The sequence below is a fragment of the Oryza glaberrima genome, chromosome 7, assembly GCF_000147395.1.
Source record: "Oryza glaberrima chromosome 7, OglaRS2, whole genome shotgun sequence".
Classification (NCBI taxonomy): Eukaryota; Viridiplantae; Streptophyta; class Magnoliopsida; order Poales; family Poaceae; genus Oryza; species Oryza glaberrima.
Genome location: NC_068332.1, coordinates 3,097,982 through 3,112,821, shown reverse-complemented (window position 1 = coordinate 3,112,821; position 14,840 = coordinate 3,097,982). Strand labels below are relative to the sequence as shown.

General features: G+C 40.2%; 1 protein-coding gene across 1 annotated transcript; it reads left to right on the top strand.

Moving 5' to 3' along the window:
* Positions 1–1,445: 1,445 nt before the first annotated feature.
* Positions 1,446–11,390, top strand: LOC127779894 (uncharacterized). The gene is made up of 30 exons (XM_052306818.1): positions 1,446–2,267; positions 2,357–2,611; positions 2,704–2,916; positions 3,016–3,147; positions 3,768–3,897; positions 3,979–4,025; positions 4,106–4,207; positions 4,321–4,428; positions 4,947–5,089; positions 5,245–5,339; positions 5,454–5,535; positions 5,633–5,684; positions 5,761–5,841; positions 6,408–6,503; positions 6,589–6,692; positions 7,084–7,540; positions 7,692–7,727; positions 7,806–8,013; positions 8,140–8,273; positions 8,796–8,982; positions 9,069–9,301; positions 9,391–9,486; positions 9,614–9,706; positions 9,786–9,818; positions 9,958–10,080; positions 10,210–10,270; positions 10,398–10,453; positions 10,571–10,627; positions 10,719–10,839; positions 10,951–11,390. The coding sequence occupies exons 1-30, from the start codon at positions 1,533–1,535 to the stop codon at positions 11,142–11,144; spliced, it is 4,464 nt and encodes a 1,487-aa protein (XP_052162778.1). The 5' UTR covers positions 1,446–1,532; the 3' UTR covers positions 11,145–11,390.
* The last annotated feature ends 3,450 nt before the right edge of the window (positions 11,391–14,840 follow it).

The window sequence follows — 14,840 nt, the reverse complement described above, 5'->3', positions numbered from 1 at the left end:
TGGGTACAGTTGTACACCTCTGATCAGAGTAAAACTATTTGAATAGCCGTGCCCGCAGTTATGGGCGGTCGACCAGATTCACCGTGATTAGTCTCACCCCTAGTTAGCTAATGGAACTGGTTAGTTCAGGTGGTGGTTTGGGCCTGTCTCAACGTGGCGTAGCGTTGAGCAGTGATTGGTTAATATTGATTAATTACTGCAACTGTTTTACTGCTTTCAACTACCGCTTTTAAATGCTAGCTTTATGCAAAAGAACCTTTAGCCCCCCTTGGATATATCCTGCATCATACCTCCTCTTCCGGTATGACTTGCTGAGTACAGTGGGTAGTACTCAGTGTTGCTCTCTTTTCCCCCACACCAGAGTTGAAGTCCTTCTCAGTTGAAGATGTCTCGAAGCAGTTGGTTTCGTCGCTGCCATCAAGGATGCATGTGGAATGGAGTCGCCCGCTGCAGAAGTCAAGTCTTCAGGCTTAGCTCATTTTTTTCTTTTTTTTCCGCTGCATTTGTAATCTTTTATATTTTTGTAAGACGTGGATCTGTATGTCAACAATTGTCGTTTGTGTACCCTGGTTAGTCCTGGATAGGGGTTTAATACACATTCAGCTTAGAAATTCTGGCTCGTGAATTTCTGGGCGTGACAACTCGTGATGTTTCACTATGTATGGATTAAATGTTGTAGTAAATTAAAACATTATTTTGCAACAAATCACTCACATATTACGGAAACCCTATGTTAAGGGAATCCGTTTCATTTTTACTTCCACCGACAATGTTTCACCTAGTGTACTTATAATGTTTCACTATGTATGGATCAAATGTTGCAGTGAATTGAAACATTCTTTCGCTATTTGCTGAAACATTGTTTTTATATAAGGTGAAATAACGCCTAATTTTTTGAGAAACCGTTGTTTCATACGTTGTAGCAAAATGTTTCATGAGGTGATTTGGTTGTGTTTCAGTTTTTTAAATAATTGAAACATTTTCGATTTACTTAGTGAAACAATTCCGATCTACTTGGTGTAACAACGTGTAATATTTAAAAATAATTCAATAATAAGCTAAATATTTTTTCATCGGATTATATCCATGTGTTGTCTTATTTTAAAGATTTAATTGCAACGGATTTAATGGTATCATCGGTTCATGATTTGGATAAATAATTTAAGAGAAAAAATAGTTTTAAAGTTTACTTAGAAAGTTTTGCATGCATGCATGTATGCATAATGATATATGATAACGTGAGCGCCCGATTTTCCCTGAAGGTGCCTCTCACCTATTTTTTTTTCCAGATTTCTCAACCGAAGGGGTAGTAGCCCTGGCCCCACGCGTAGAACTAACCGTGGGACCCACCTGTCATTGCGTGTTAGGCGAAAGCGATGCGCTTCTCCCTCTTCAATTCAATGGCGCGAAAATTTCCATTTCACTTTCCAAAAACTCCCCCCAAATCTCCAAAACCCTTCTCCAATCTTCGCGAGGAAGCCACCTCCCTCCTCGCCGCCGGCGATCGGCGATCGCCTCCGCCGGCGACGGCGATGGTGTTCCTGCAGCGCAAGCGCCCGCCTCCGCCTCCGCCGCCACCCTCCCCTCCGAACCCGCCGCCGCGTGCTCCGCAGGCCACGCGCACCGCCACCCCCGACGACGCCTCCGCCTCCGCCGCCGTCGACGACGCGGCGGCGCTGCTCGCGGAGGCCGGGTGCACGCTCCTCGTCCCGCCGCACCAGCCCCCGGCGCTCCCGTCCCCGCTCTCCTTCGCGCGGGCGCTCGCCGCCGCGGACGCCGCGCTCCGGGACCGCCTGCTCGCCGGGCTCGCGGCCTTCGCCGAGTCCCCCGCGCGGCTCCGCCAGCTGCTCCTCCCGACCTCCGCGGCGCACTCCCCCAGCCTCGCGCGGGCGCTCCTCTCCGTCCCCGCGCTGCAGCCAGGCCTCCTCGGCCTCCTCCTCGACAAGCTGCCCGAGCACTTCGACAACGTGCTCGACGGAATGCCCCTGCACGACGACGTCGGGAGGCTCATCGTCGCGCAGTTCAGATGGCTCGATTTCCTCGTTGATGCTGACGCCTTCGTTGCCAAGCTCATGGAGGTTTTGTCGGTGGCGCCGCCGCGGCTGAAGAAGGATATCATTGGGTCGCTACCGGAGATCGTAGGCGACCAGTGCCATGCCACCGTGGTTGCGGCGCTGGAGAAGCTGCTGCAGGAGGATTCGGAGGTCGTGGTTTCTGCGCTTGACGCTTTGTCTGACCTTAATTTGAGCGAGCAGTTACAGGAGCAGGTGATAATCACATGGATTTCATTTCATTCTGATTTGTGTTGTTGATATGGAGTGAATAATGCTAATTTCTCATGTGAATATGCTTGAAGGCTGTGACGGTTGCAATCTCTTGCATCCGGACAGTTCATGCGGACCAAATGCCGCACCTGCTCAGGTTCTTATTGTTGTCGGCCACGCCGTTCAATGCGGGGAGAATTATATCGCAGATCCGCGAGCAGCTGAAGTTTGTCGGTACGGTGGATCCACGGGCTGCTCGGGGTAAGAAGCTGAAAGGGAAGGCATCGGCCAACGGTACTGATGGGGCAATCCTTGATGCCTTGAGATCGGGCCTCCGTTTTAAGAATGTAGGTGATTTGACTCTTCAATTTATCTTTCAGCACAGTAGTGCACACTGTTCATGCAAGTTCCTTCAATGCTGGGTTTGTTGTGGATGCAGATGCTTTGTGAAGCTTTCTTGAAAGAGCTAAAATCAGTAGATAACCCGAGGGATCACAAGGTGATTGATGTGTGGCTCATCATGCTCATCTATGGTAATGGTGGTGCTCTACAGAAAAGTGCTGAGAAAATATTGAAATCCAAAATCTTACAATTGTGTATACGAGAGACACTATTTGATCAATGCATTCGTGGGAATACTGAATTGGTAAAGGTCAGTTCTTCAGTATCTTGTGATGATTGTAGAGTAGTTATATATTTTTTCCGAGTTTGATTATCCATGCTGAATATGACATGATTGAACTTGACCCAGGACCATTTCGTGTCATACCTCTCAGTGAGTGATTTCCTATTGGCTTGCAAGGAAGAGAAAGCAAGAGAATTTGCAGCCTATTTGTTCACAGCATTGTTTGAAGAATTCAGTGATACATTTTCCAGGCAAGAGGTATCCTTTGGTTGCCTACACTTAATACTTCTAATGTAGGCAAGCAATCATGTTTACCTTGTGATTCCACGCTAGTTGATCTAGTTGAATTATAGGTGGTAGATGGGTCCACTATCACTAGCTTGTGTTGTATCTAAAACTGTCTGTTCTATAAAGTCTATAGAGCATTGTCTGCCATTCAGTTGGCAAAAGAAAGAAGTGGAAGAAAAGAGAACAAACAAATATTTATTTGGTTAATGCTATGGCATTCAGTGGCCAATGGTTGTGTAGATACTAATAGGAGCTTGAGTGAATGCAACTTGCACTGTCCAAGTGTGCAATTATCTTGCACATGGATGACAATTGGAGTAAATACCAGGAATCACTCTTTGTCCAAACTATATGTGCTTTTGTGAATGTATGCAAACGAAAGTGTTGTACTCCGAAATTGCTTTCAAAGTTGCGGTTTTATGAAAAATTTACCACCGGTAGCATTTTTTTTTTTTTGCGAATTTTACTTTAATATTTTTGCAGTACCTTTAGCAGTTGAACTGTTAATCAATTGCTAGTATTATTCATTAGATCAGATAACCAAAAGGGCAGAGCCCTTTATTTTCTAACATTCTTACCACCTGTTGCAGCTCATAGGTTCGTTGATCGCTCATATAGGTTCTGGGGTTAGCCTCGAAGTTTCGTCTGCTCTGGATATTATGATTTCTCTGACCTCAGATAAGCCTGAGGAATTGATCCCTCTATCTTCACATATTACTGGTAGTGTACATTGTGAAGTTCTATTTTGTTAGGTGCTTCTTTTTGCTGATTTATGTAAATTGTATTAACTGTTCAACATAGGCATATTGGATTACCTAGAGAGTTTTCATGAAGATAATCTCCGAAAGGTTTGTGATAGATTGTTGATTTCTTTCTTCCAAATTGTCTCATCACAATGAGATAGCCTATAATTCATGAAATGAACCAGGTTTACGAGATCTTCTGTCATTTGGCACTGGCTGCGGGTTTCAATACTGGTTCAGGGGGCTCTTCTGTTGCTAATGAACTTCTAATGGTTGTGAGAAAGCAGGTTTGATAACAACTCTGTCATTTTCATTTTGATTTGTTGGCAAGAAGGCCTTGATTCAAATTTCTTATCTTTTGTTATTTTTGACATGATTACATCTGCATGTCACCTTGTAGGTTAGTAATCCAGATATGAAGTATAGGAGAATGGGAATAATTGGGGCTTTAAGGATAGTTTCGACTATTGCAGATGTGAATGCTTCTATGAACTGCTCATCATCTCAGGTTTGTTTGAGTATGATGAAAGTTAGGGGAAATATAACAGCCAAGTGCTTTTACTGTGATCTGACTTTCTGAGCATCTTGCAATGCCTATATATGTGAACACCAGCATTTATGACAGCAGCACTAACAGAACAGATTGTTTTCAAAGTTACTTCCAATAACCTGACTCTCTTTTGCTGATACATCTGAAGACTGAAAAGTGATTTTTTTTTTCCGAAGATTAAAAAGCGATACATTGTACATCATTACGCATCTTGTTGGACAATAAAGATTTCCTTAAAACACCAATATATTGGTTATTGCCTTATTAATCTAGGTTAATGTGTGTAACAATCACCAGGAACAGTAAACAAAACAATTCTGTTATGCAAGTAATACCATATATTTTACACATGCTGAATCTAAAGCATAAAAATAGCACACTTGCATATATCTCGATTATTTACAGGTTTTGCTTTTGATGTTGAACTGTAATTCCTAGTTTTACCATGTTACCTCTAATGTTGTTTTGTTTGGCAGCAACCAAATTATGATGAAGCCCTGGAACTTCTGAAAATGGCTGTTAACTCCTGCAAGTTTGTGATGTTGCCATTGATTCTTCTTTACGACGAATTAGCTGTTTTATTGGAGAACAGTAGTCTTCACTCCGCAATTGTTGAATGGTAGGTACAAAATGATTGCTGGTATATGTCAATAAAGATAAACATGTCTTCAATATTTGTTCATATGTCAAGTCAAAAAAAATATTTGTTCATGTCTTGGTTGTTCATTGAACATAAATAGTTTTTTTTCTTAAAAAATGAACTGATAATTTCAGGGTCGGGGAACATGTTGCAGAATTTGACACCGTTTTTCTTGCTGATCTTGACGATGGTGAGCTGTCAAAAAAATATGTATGTGATGGCATAGAAGGTAAGTTAGCACTTTAGTAGTTGTTATTGCATCATGGATATGATATCTTTTAGACAGAGAATTTAAATTCTAAGAGTAGACACTTGAGTGTAATTGATGACATCTTGTTCTCAGGGGAATTATGGATGAACCTGGATGGAAATATCTCCCCAGTGTGTGTAAACATTATTCCTCTAGTCTCCACCTCGCCACAAATGTATAGTTTTTCTGTTAATAATCATTATTTGGTTGCTTATAGTCTGAATGTCATCTGTACTTGTTTGCTTTACAAATGCTATGTGCGTTCATTGCAGGTCTCAGACCTGTTTGCAGATTCTCCCTTCCCAATTTTCACTTCTAACTATTGTGAGTGCCATAGCCTTGTCAATCTGGCATTTCTTCTTAATGGACAAACTAATGGTTGTCTTGTTTTGCATCATAGATCGAACGTCTTGGAAATCAAGGCTCACTTGGTGGAATAAATGCTGTACTTGGCTGTCCTTTGCATCTTCCCTCTACAAAGGTTATAAAAATAGTTCTAGAAACTTAAAGTGATATCACCATCTAGTTTGCTGTTTTAATCTTACCTGTCTTTCACTCAAACATCATGATAGACGTATTGAATATTATTTTGTGATCTGCCTTTCGCATGCCATAAACAAGCAAGGTGATGCCAGTAAATACCTAGGTTCTATAAATCTACTCTTAATATATTATGCAAGTGTTTCTGTTGTAATTTACAATTTAAAGGGTGATATAATCAGTCTCAAATTTAAGAAATATCAGTGTGAAAATTATGAAGTCACATGATTTCAGTTTCTACTGGCAATCTTTCATTTATAGGATTTCTGTTGTAGGTATTTAGTTTACCAAATGATTGGCAGCAGATCTCTACGCATTGTTTTTCTTATCAAATATACTATCATACACATTTCTCATTAGTTTCTTACAAAAGTAGCAGTGCTTTTACCACTTTGTTAATGCCATTTATTTAACAATATGGAACTTCAAATTTATTTGTGACGCTATTCCAAAGATGTCCATCAATGATTCTGTAAAGGAATTAATCCTGGTTTGGGCAACCAACAGTACCTCGATGGAGCTAGATGGGGAAGCTTGTCAGCAATGCAGAAAAAAACAGTGTGCCATTCACTGTACTATGCAATAAATTGGATCAGGGAGCTGGTATGTCTTATATTTTTATTTTATTCATAGCAATTTTCAGATTGCACAATATATCTATGTCTAAAATTGGTGGTACCCATGACAGCTCAATGCTTTCAGCACACAAGTTGCAACTAGGGTTGATAATGTTTCACAAAGGGCAAGGGATGAGACAGCTGTCAAACTTCTGATGCGTCTGAGAAATCTAATGTGAGTGTATAATCAGTATTATTATGGTTGATTGATGAATACAGAACACATCTATACCTGGGATAGAATGACCAAGTCCTAATTCTTTGCATGTTACTTGTGACCAACCACCATCCATGCGCAGAAAATTTTGCCCTATTCCTTATAGACTTGTGATTTATGACTCAACGAATACATGACAGTGAATTTCCATCACGATTCTTTGTTCAGTTAGTAAATACTGCTAACCCCGAGAACCCACAATTGATTTTAACTTCCCTTTTATTAATTTGGTAACCACCTGTTTGCATGGGAAATGTGGATGTTGCTGGTATTACAGCAAAAGGAAAAGGTTGTACTTTGCTTTTGTAATTGTAGAGTTTACCTGACTATATAAATTTGCCAAATGCAGATTGCTTGAGGGCTTGTTGAATGCTTATCTCAAAATTCATCCTTTATCTCTGCCTGATCTGCGCTATGTTGGAGATCATGGGTCAACTAGCACCAGCAAGTTCAACCTCCCAAAAAACATGGGAGACCAGAACATGGAGGGTAATGTTTCCAACAAAAGACAAAAAGGCCATAAGGACAAAGCATCATTAGAGAAATCAACTTCTGACGATAAATTTAAGCAATCCACGATACTGGATGCTTTCAAAAGAGCAGGCGTAACTATTAGTCAAGAAACAAACAGAGATTCTCAACCATCGCCAAGTGGAATGATGTCAAGGGTTATGGAACACGAGACAAATAATCCTTGCAAATTTGGGATTGTAGATCTAATGGCTGCACCAGCTCAGCTGGATATGCAAAGATTCAAATTCAGAACTCTACATGCAACTTGTCTATCCTTGCTAAACTACTCAGAGGTATGCCTTTGTTCAGATTGATTTTGATTTTGTAGATCAGAAATCTGTTCTTTCATAGTTTATTATTATATCATTACAAGTTGCTTACAAAGAATAAAAACTTATAAGTTGTTTCATTGCATCAAATGGTGATTTTTGTTTCATTTGGCAGCCTCAGGATACAACAGTTTCATACAATGAATCTGAGGTACGACTTGATTTCAACTACATAAATCAGCTATTGAATATGGTGAAATTGTTAAGACTGACTCTTTTTGTCACCCAGATGCCTCTATATGTTTATTTGCTCCGTGAACTTCAGAACAAACTAGACAATCTATATCCTTCAAGCAAGCCATTTTTCAGTTCTTCTCAAGTGAAATCTACCCAAACTTATTGCCAAAAGAGCATGGAAGAATTTCTCAACAAAATCCAGCCATTATTCTCAAGTCTAAGAAAGCATCTAGATGGAGCAGTTTCCATGATCAAAGATGGTAAGGTTTTATAAACAATTTTCTGCTCCTAGTTCTTCTACAATGTGGAGCGTATTAGTATACCGCAGCATCTCCTTTCTACTCTTTTGATCTTGAGCATAATGGGCTGCAATTACCACCTTGAAGGATCTGACAGCTGCCCAGACAATTGGAATTCACATTCAGCTTCAGCAGGAAACCCAGACATACCTTATGTGGTGGTCTTGAAGTCTTCAGTAGCAACCTCAGTATTTAAGGAGGTTCTCGGCTGCTATAGGAAGGTAGTAATATGAATATTATGTCTCTTACTTCCAAAGGTTAAAAGCTAGAGACTCAAATTGCTCTCTGCTCAGTGTTCTAAAAAGTCGGCGCTAGACACCGCCTAGGTTCCTATTAGGCATTAGATGGTGCATTAAGCGGCTAACCTACCTTGGGTGGTGTTTTGTTGCTGTTTTTAGTGTTATATTGTCCCACTTTTAATTAATATGCTTACTAATTTCTTGGGTTTAGCTAGTTGGTTTGGCCTAGGCGCCGTTGCCCCCTAGGTGCTAGGCACCAGTCTTGCTGAGTGCTGACCCTCTAGCATCTAACACCTTCTTGAACCATGAATTTTTTTTTGGACCTTGAATACTGCCAGGGCTTTTCCCAGCAGTGTGATTTCATTAAAAGAGAAATATTTACAAGAGTTTAATTACAACAAGAACCCTGGAATCTATAAAGTTTGTAACCAATAAAAAACAGATTGCTTCAGATTTCTTGAACCACGAAATTGCTAATGTTAACATGTGTGATATCTCCTGCAGTTACTTGGCATTCCAGATCTATTGAATCAAGCAAATATATCAGTTCTGAAGGAACTACTGCAGACCTTCCAGCCAAGTGAAAATTTTGATGAAGTCCTTGCTGAGTTTCGTCCATCTCTTGTCCCTAGCAATCTTGATTACCTTTACTGTGGGGCATACACAATGTTTGCGGCTATTTTGGATATTGGTAATTAGCAGTTACAATGTGTTCCCTATGTTTTAGAAGATTGTGTTACTTTTCACCTCATTTCCACTGTTCTAACCTTACTGCAGTGTGCTCATTCTCATACCTTTTGGCTTACGATGTGTTGATTACCATGCAATCAGTTTTAAATTCCGTTATCATGCTGTTTGAAAAATCTGGGGAACAAAATGGGAAGAACGTGCACATGGGATGCTCAAAAGAGATAATTCCTTTTTTACGAAAACACCTGGGGCTATCAGCTCGTAAGCTGCTAACCTCTGATCTCCCTAGTGAAGATGCTGAAAATGGATGGCAGAGTAAAGTAAGCTAAAACACATAGTACCTCATTGGTGCTTATACGCATGTAGATGTTGATTTGTTCCTAAAATTTCTGCTGGATATTGTCTGCAGGGTGATCTCATACAGAAGATATTACAATTATACCTCAAGAATAGTGACTCCACTTCAGATCTGCTTGATGAGCTGGCTTGCTCAGTGTTGCCTAAGGTGGCTCATCTTGACTTCTTGAGTGAAACAATCACAGAAATATGAGTTTACAGAAAAAAATGCAATTGAAAGATTCTTCTATTCATATTATGAGGCTCCTTATGAGCATGCCTTTTCATATTTGAAGGTTCCTTCACTCAAGACTGGAAGCACCCAAGATATGTCGCATGGTTTTCCAACATTGTGCGCTTCCACTATCCTCTCCTGGTATCGTGTGGTAGTAAGTATCTGGCATTCAATGAATTTATGAACAGTCCCACTCTTCTGTTTTTTCTTAACATTTTGGTTTACCAATGCAGCACGAAGAGAATACTGGAAATTTAAACAAGATGGTGGGTTTTTGAGTTTAGCATATGCACTGAATACTAATGCTGTTTTTTTAAATCAAAAGATAGCACTGTGCCATGATCTTTATGAGGTCCTGAACCTTAGGCCCTTAATGGTTATTCTACTTATTTTCCTCTTCTCTAGATCAAGCAAGCCTTGAAGACTAAAGCACAATCAGAAAGAGCAGTGGAAACTTCACTGGAAGAAATTCAGAAATCAGTACTTGTGTTTGTTTCTCTAATAAACATGTGCAAGACTCACGAAAAGGTTAGTTTTGTTGAAATCACTAATGCTGAACACCTGAATTATAATATAATCACCTGATGCATGTACACATGTACATATTGTTCATGCCTGATGTAGCTGGTTGAACCTTACATCGATCACAAACTGTAGGTTGCTATGCATGCAATGGCAGTTAAACATGGGGGAAGATTTGTTGATACATTTCTGAAAGGTGAGGAGCTGTGGATTATAAGTTTGCTATCTGGGCCAATATATAACAAGCCATTAGCTTAGCTTACCTGTGGTGCTGCCTCTTGATTATTAATTTTTTTATTTAATCACTGTTGTTTTCGTTGCAGCCTTCAACTTCTTGGAGACACATTTCGGTCAACATAATGATATTATACTTCAGATGGTAATGGCTGATGTCGATTATTTTCCTCATTTCGTTCTTCTGTGGCTGCTGCTTATCCCACCAAACTGGAATGGCTTTTTTATGTTCCCTGAATCCTGATTACTTTCATTGATACAGATAAAATCACTTCAGAAAGCTACAAAAACAATCCAAACCATATGTGCAGAGGCTAAGGTGGAACCACCTCTCTCGTAAATGATGTTCATCACAGAGACTTATTTTCTTTGTCTTCCATGCTTAAGAATGGTATGTCAATCTTGCATAGGGCCACAAGCGAACAATGATCACAAGCAAGATACCTGTTGCGAAGAGATCCCTGGAGCGTTTCGTATTCCAAGTGAAGGCGCTCCTACACAACTGCTCTACCGAGGAGACTTTCTGGATGGGTACATTACATACATACTCTGCACCCCCAATTTCTGTTCCTGGCAATGTCTAGAGATATACATAGATGGTCGCCATTGTTGATCTAATTTGCTAAAACCGTTGTATGACAGGCAATCTCAGGCACAAGGACTTACAGGGGCAATTGGTGAGCTCCCAGATCTATGGCAGCGTCGATGATAGCCCAAACGATGAGCAAGAACGGATGGAGACTGATCCTGAAACCCCAGCTGACGAAAACGCCAACGCCATGGACGAAGATGCGGCAGAAGACAGCAACGAGAACGAGGCACCATTGGAGGAATAGAATAGCATAGCAGCATCAGCACACATACATAACCAACCAACCAATCAAATCTGTGAATATCTCTCTTCTAACCTGACCCAATTTTGCCCAAAATCACACTGTTTAGCATGTGCAATGCAATGAAATGCATAGCCAGATAGCCTCCCCTTCCATAGGAAATTGAGATGGATCAGTCTCAAATTGTACAGATTACAGAACAGAAACATCTCAGATTGTGGAAATGAAGGTCAACAGTCTCACACTCACTCGTTGCAGAGAAGCATCAACATGTGTCTGAAACTCTGAATCATAACTGTATTATAGATCGCCAAGATAACATCTCATCTCACAGAAATTAGCTTACATAGAAAGCAAGGAATCTGTCATATTTCTTAGCCAAGAACCACATGAACAGACAAGAAGGCACACACGCAGAGAGGAAGACGACTGAAGAAGGCGGCGGCGGCGGCGGGGGATCAGATGGCCTTGGCCGGCGCGGCGGCGGAGGCGGCGGAGAGGTCGGCGAGGAGCGGCTCATTGGCGGCGGCGGTGGGCTCGTCGGGGTCGTAGTTGGGGTCGAGGGCGCGGTCCATGGCGCGGCGGCCGGAGTCGAGGCAGGGCTTGCAGGCCATCTCGATGGTGATCCAGCCCAGCACCACCGCCGCGATGGCTATCACCGCCGTCACCACCGCCCCCATCCGATCTCCTCGCCGCCGGCGACAGCTGGCTTCGCCTTCTTCTCCGTCTCCAGCGAGGGGGAAAGCGTGGGCGGATCTGGAGGTGGTTGCCGGCCCAAGTAATGGACAAGTTGATTGTCGCGGCAGTTTTTCGTTGGTTGGGTTACTCGAGTGCTCCAGGTGTCGGGGGACGTTTGTGTGGGGCCTACCTGGCAGAGGGTGGGCCCACTGTCAGTCAGGGTAGCAAAAATTCAGAGGAATGTAGGGAGCTAGTTGGGCTGGGATGGGATGGGATGGGAAGCCTTATGGCCCATTACAAATTTCAGTTCTCAGGACCAAATTTCCAACGCATGTCCTTTTGTTTCTGCTAGCAGACGAGATGAACTTTTATGGGTTCTTTCCTAACCTCACCTAGTCTTCAAATAACTTTTAGACTAAAAATAAATAAAAATCCAGTTCACCATATTTTAAATCCAGAACTCAATTTTTGTGGACTAATTAGAATGTTAAAATGTTATGCCCTTTATCACCCTAACCGTGGAATTGTGGATCTTATAGGTTTTTTTTTTCTTGAACACGGACGAAGCATGCGCACATATCTATATGTCTGCATTAAATATTTTTACCTTTTCTTTTAATTAATGGCCGGAGGATGCATATGCATGTCCATGTACCGTGAGTCCGTGACAACACATGAACACACGCATGCTAAAGGAGACTACGAAGGACAGCAGGAAATCATTAACCTTATTAAATTTCTTCTCAAATCTCAACCACGCGTGTATTATTATTCATTGGTAGCAGGTTTTTTCATGCGCTATATATCCAAATTGCAAAGCAGATAGAGCTGTGCTGCGTTATCGGAACGTTGATTATTTACTCATCTCCGGCTTATTTAATTAGCTAATTGCACTGTTATATCCACTAAGGTAGTGTTTGGATCACAAGGATTAATTTTAGTCCTAATTACATTAGATATTGGGACACTAATTAGAAATATTAAACGTAGACTAATGATAAAACCTATTCAATCTATAACCCTGGACTAATTCGCGAGACGAATCTATTAAGCCTAATTAATCTATGATTAGTCTATGTGATGTTACAGCAAACATAATTAGGCTTAAAAAATTATCTCGCGAATTAGCTCTCATTTATACAATTAATTTTATAATTAGTCTATGTTTAATACTTTAAATTAGTGTCAAATATCCAATGTGACATGGATTAAAGTTTAATCACTAGATCCAAACACCAACTAAGTAATCACTGTACGTTTTAGCTTTCCAGGCCACCTGTTGAGTCTCATCTACAAAGTTTTAATTTAACCCGTTAGAGATAAAGATCATTAGACACTTTGATCCTGTCCATCCGAATTTCAAATTAAACCAGTTACTCTGCTGCATGTTTGACCTCTGACTCTCCGAAAATCTCTGTCTGCATGCGCCGTGATGCCAGCAATGACGTGGCCAATTAATTAACTTTGACCCGTGGTCAGCTCAGCTGACGCGACACACGCATAGATCGAGTACTCCATTGACATTTGATTAATTTGCTGAATGGATCGATCAATCGATAAGCATATGGATGCAAAAGGAAGAAGATATTTCTTTCTTTGCTTAATTTCTTCTCCGATTATATATATTCCATTTTGCATCATTTATTCGTGCGTGCCACACGTGAACATGTACGTACACATGCTAACTAATTAATTAATTAGGGCAATAATTAATGGTACTAGATTTGATTAGTACGACATAAAACTGCCACCATCACTCCATCACATTGGTCCAGCTGATGATAAATGTGTTGCACACCTATACACGCTCTGCATATGCATTGATCTTATCTGCAAAAGTGATACGCTGACGATGTGTGTGTGTGTCTATATATATATATATATATATATATATATATATATATATATATATATATATATATATATATATATATATATATATATATATATACTCCCTCTGTCCCAAAAAAAATAAATACTAGGTTTACGTGTCCAACATTTAACCGTCCGTCTTATTTAAAAAAAAAAATTAAAAAGACAAGTCACACATAAAGTATTAATCATGTTTTATCATCTAACAACAATGAAAATACTAATTATAAAAAAATTTCATATAAGACGGACAGTCAAACGTTGGATGCGGAAACACATGATTTATCTTTTTTTTTTTGGACGGAGGGAGTATGTAGTTGTACACAGAGAACTATCTAGTACACTACGTACCTAACATTACGCACAATGGACCACACTCAAAATATTCCCTCTTTGAAAGTGTTACATTGATCAATTCTCTCTTCCCCCAAACAAAAAGAAATAGTATATCAAGAAAGTATATGCCCAGCTTAATTAATTATTGATTAGTTTTATCTCATCGTATAATCCGATCAAAACTGCCTCTGCTTAATTTATAGATAGATAGTACTAGATAAGATATGATCAGCACGTACGTAAGTTCGTACTGAATTAGATCTCTGAACTACCCTTCCAACTCCATCATGACGTCAGGTCCTGCACGCATTGCTTGTAATGCATGCCATGGATAAGAGAGATAATTATTACTGTAGATCATTAATCTTCAGGGCCTAATTAATTATTTGATCATTAAACATTTTGAGATAATCAATACTACTTTGAATAATTTTAGTAGTGGTGTCCGAGTCTGCCTACAACGTCACAAACTGGCATGTAGAATCATAATTAAGGTGGTCACATATGAATGTTTTTTTTTACTTTGATATGACATTATATGTCTAATCAACTAACCATACTATTAACCTAGTACTTCTTTCTTTTGCTTTTATCTCTTATAATACCTGTTGCAACCACTAGTCTTTTGCTAGTATATATAAAAGAAAAATCCAAAGTACGTAGTACAACTATAGCTACTACCTCCGTTCCAAAATATAGGATTTTTTAGGTTGGCAGCGATATTATAAGAAAGTATGTGAGAATGATTGGAGAAGGTGTGTGATTAGTTAAAAAGAAAAAGTAGGTGAAGGAGAATGGTTGTGATTGGTTGAG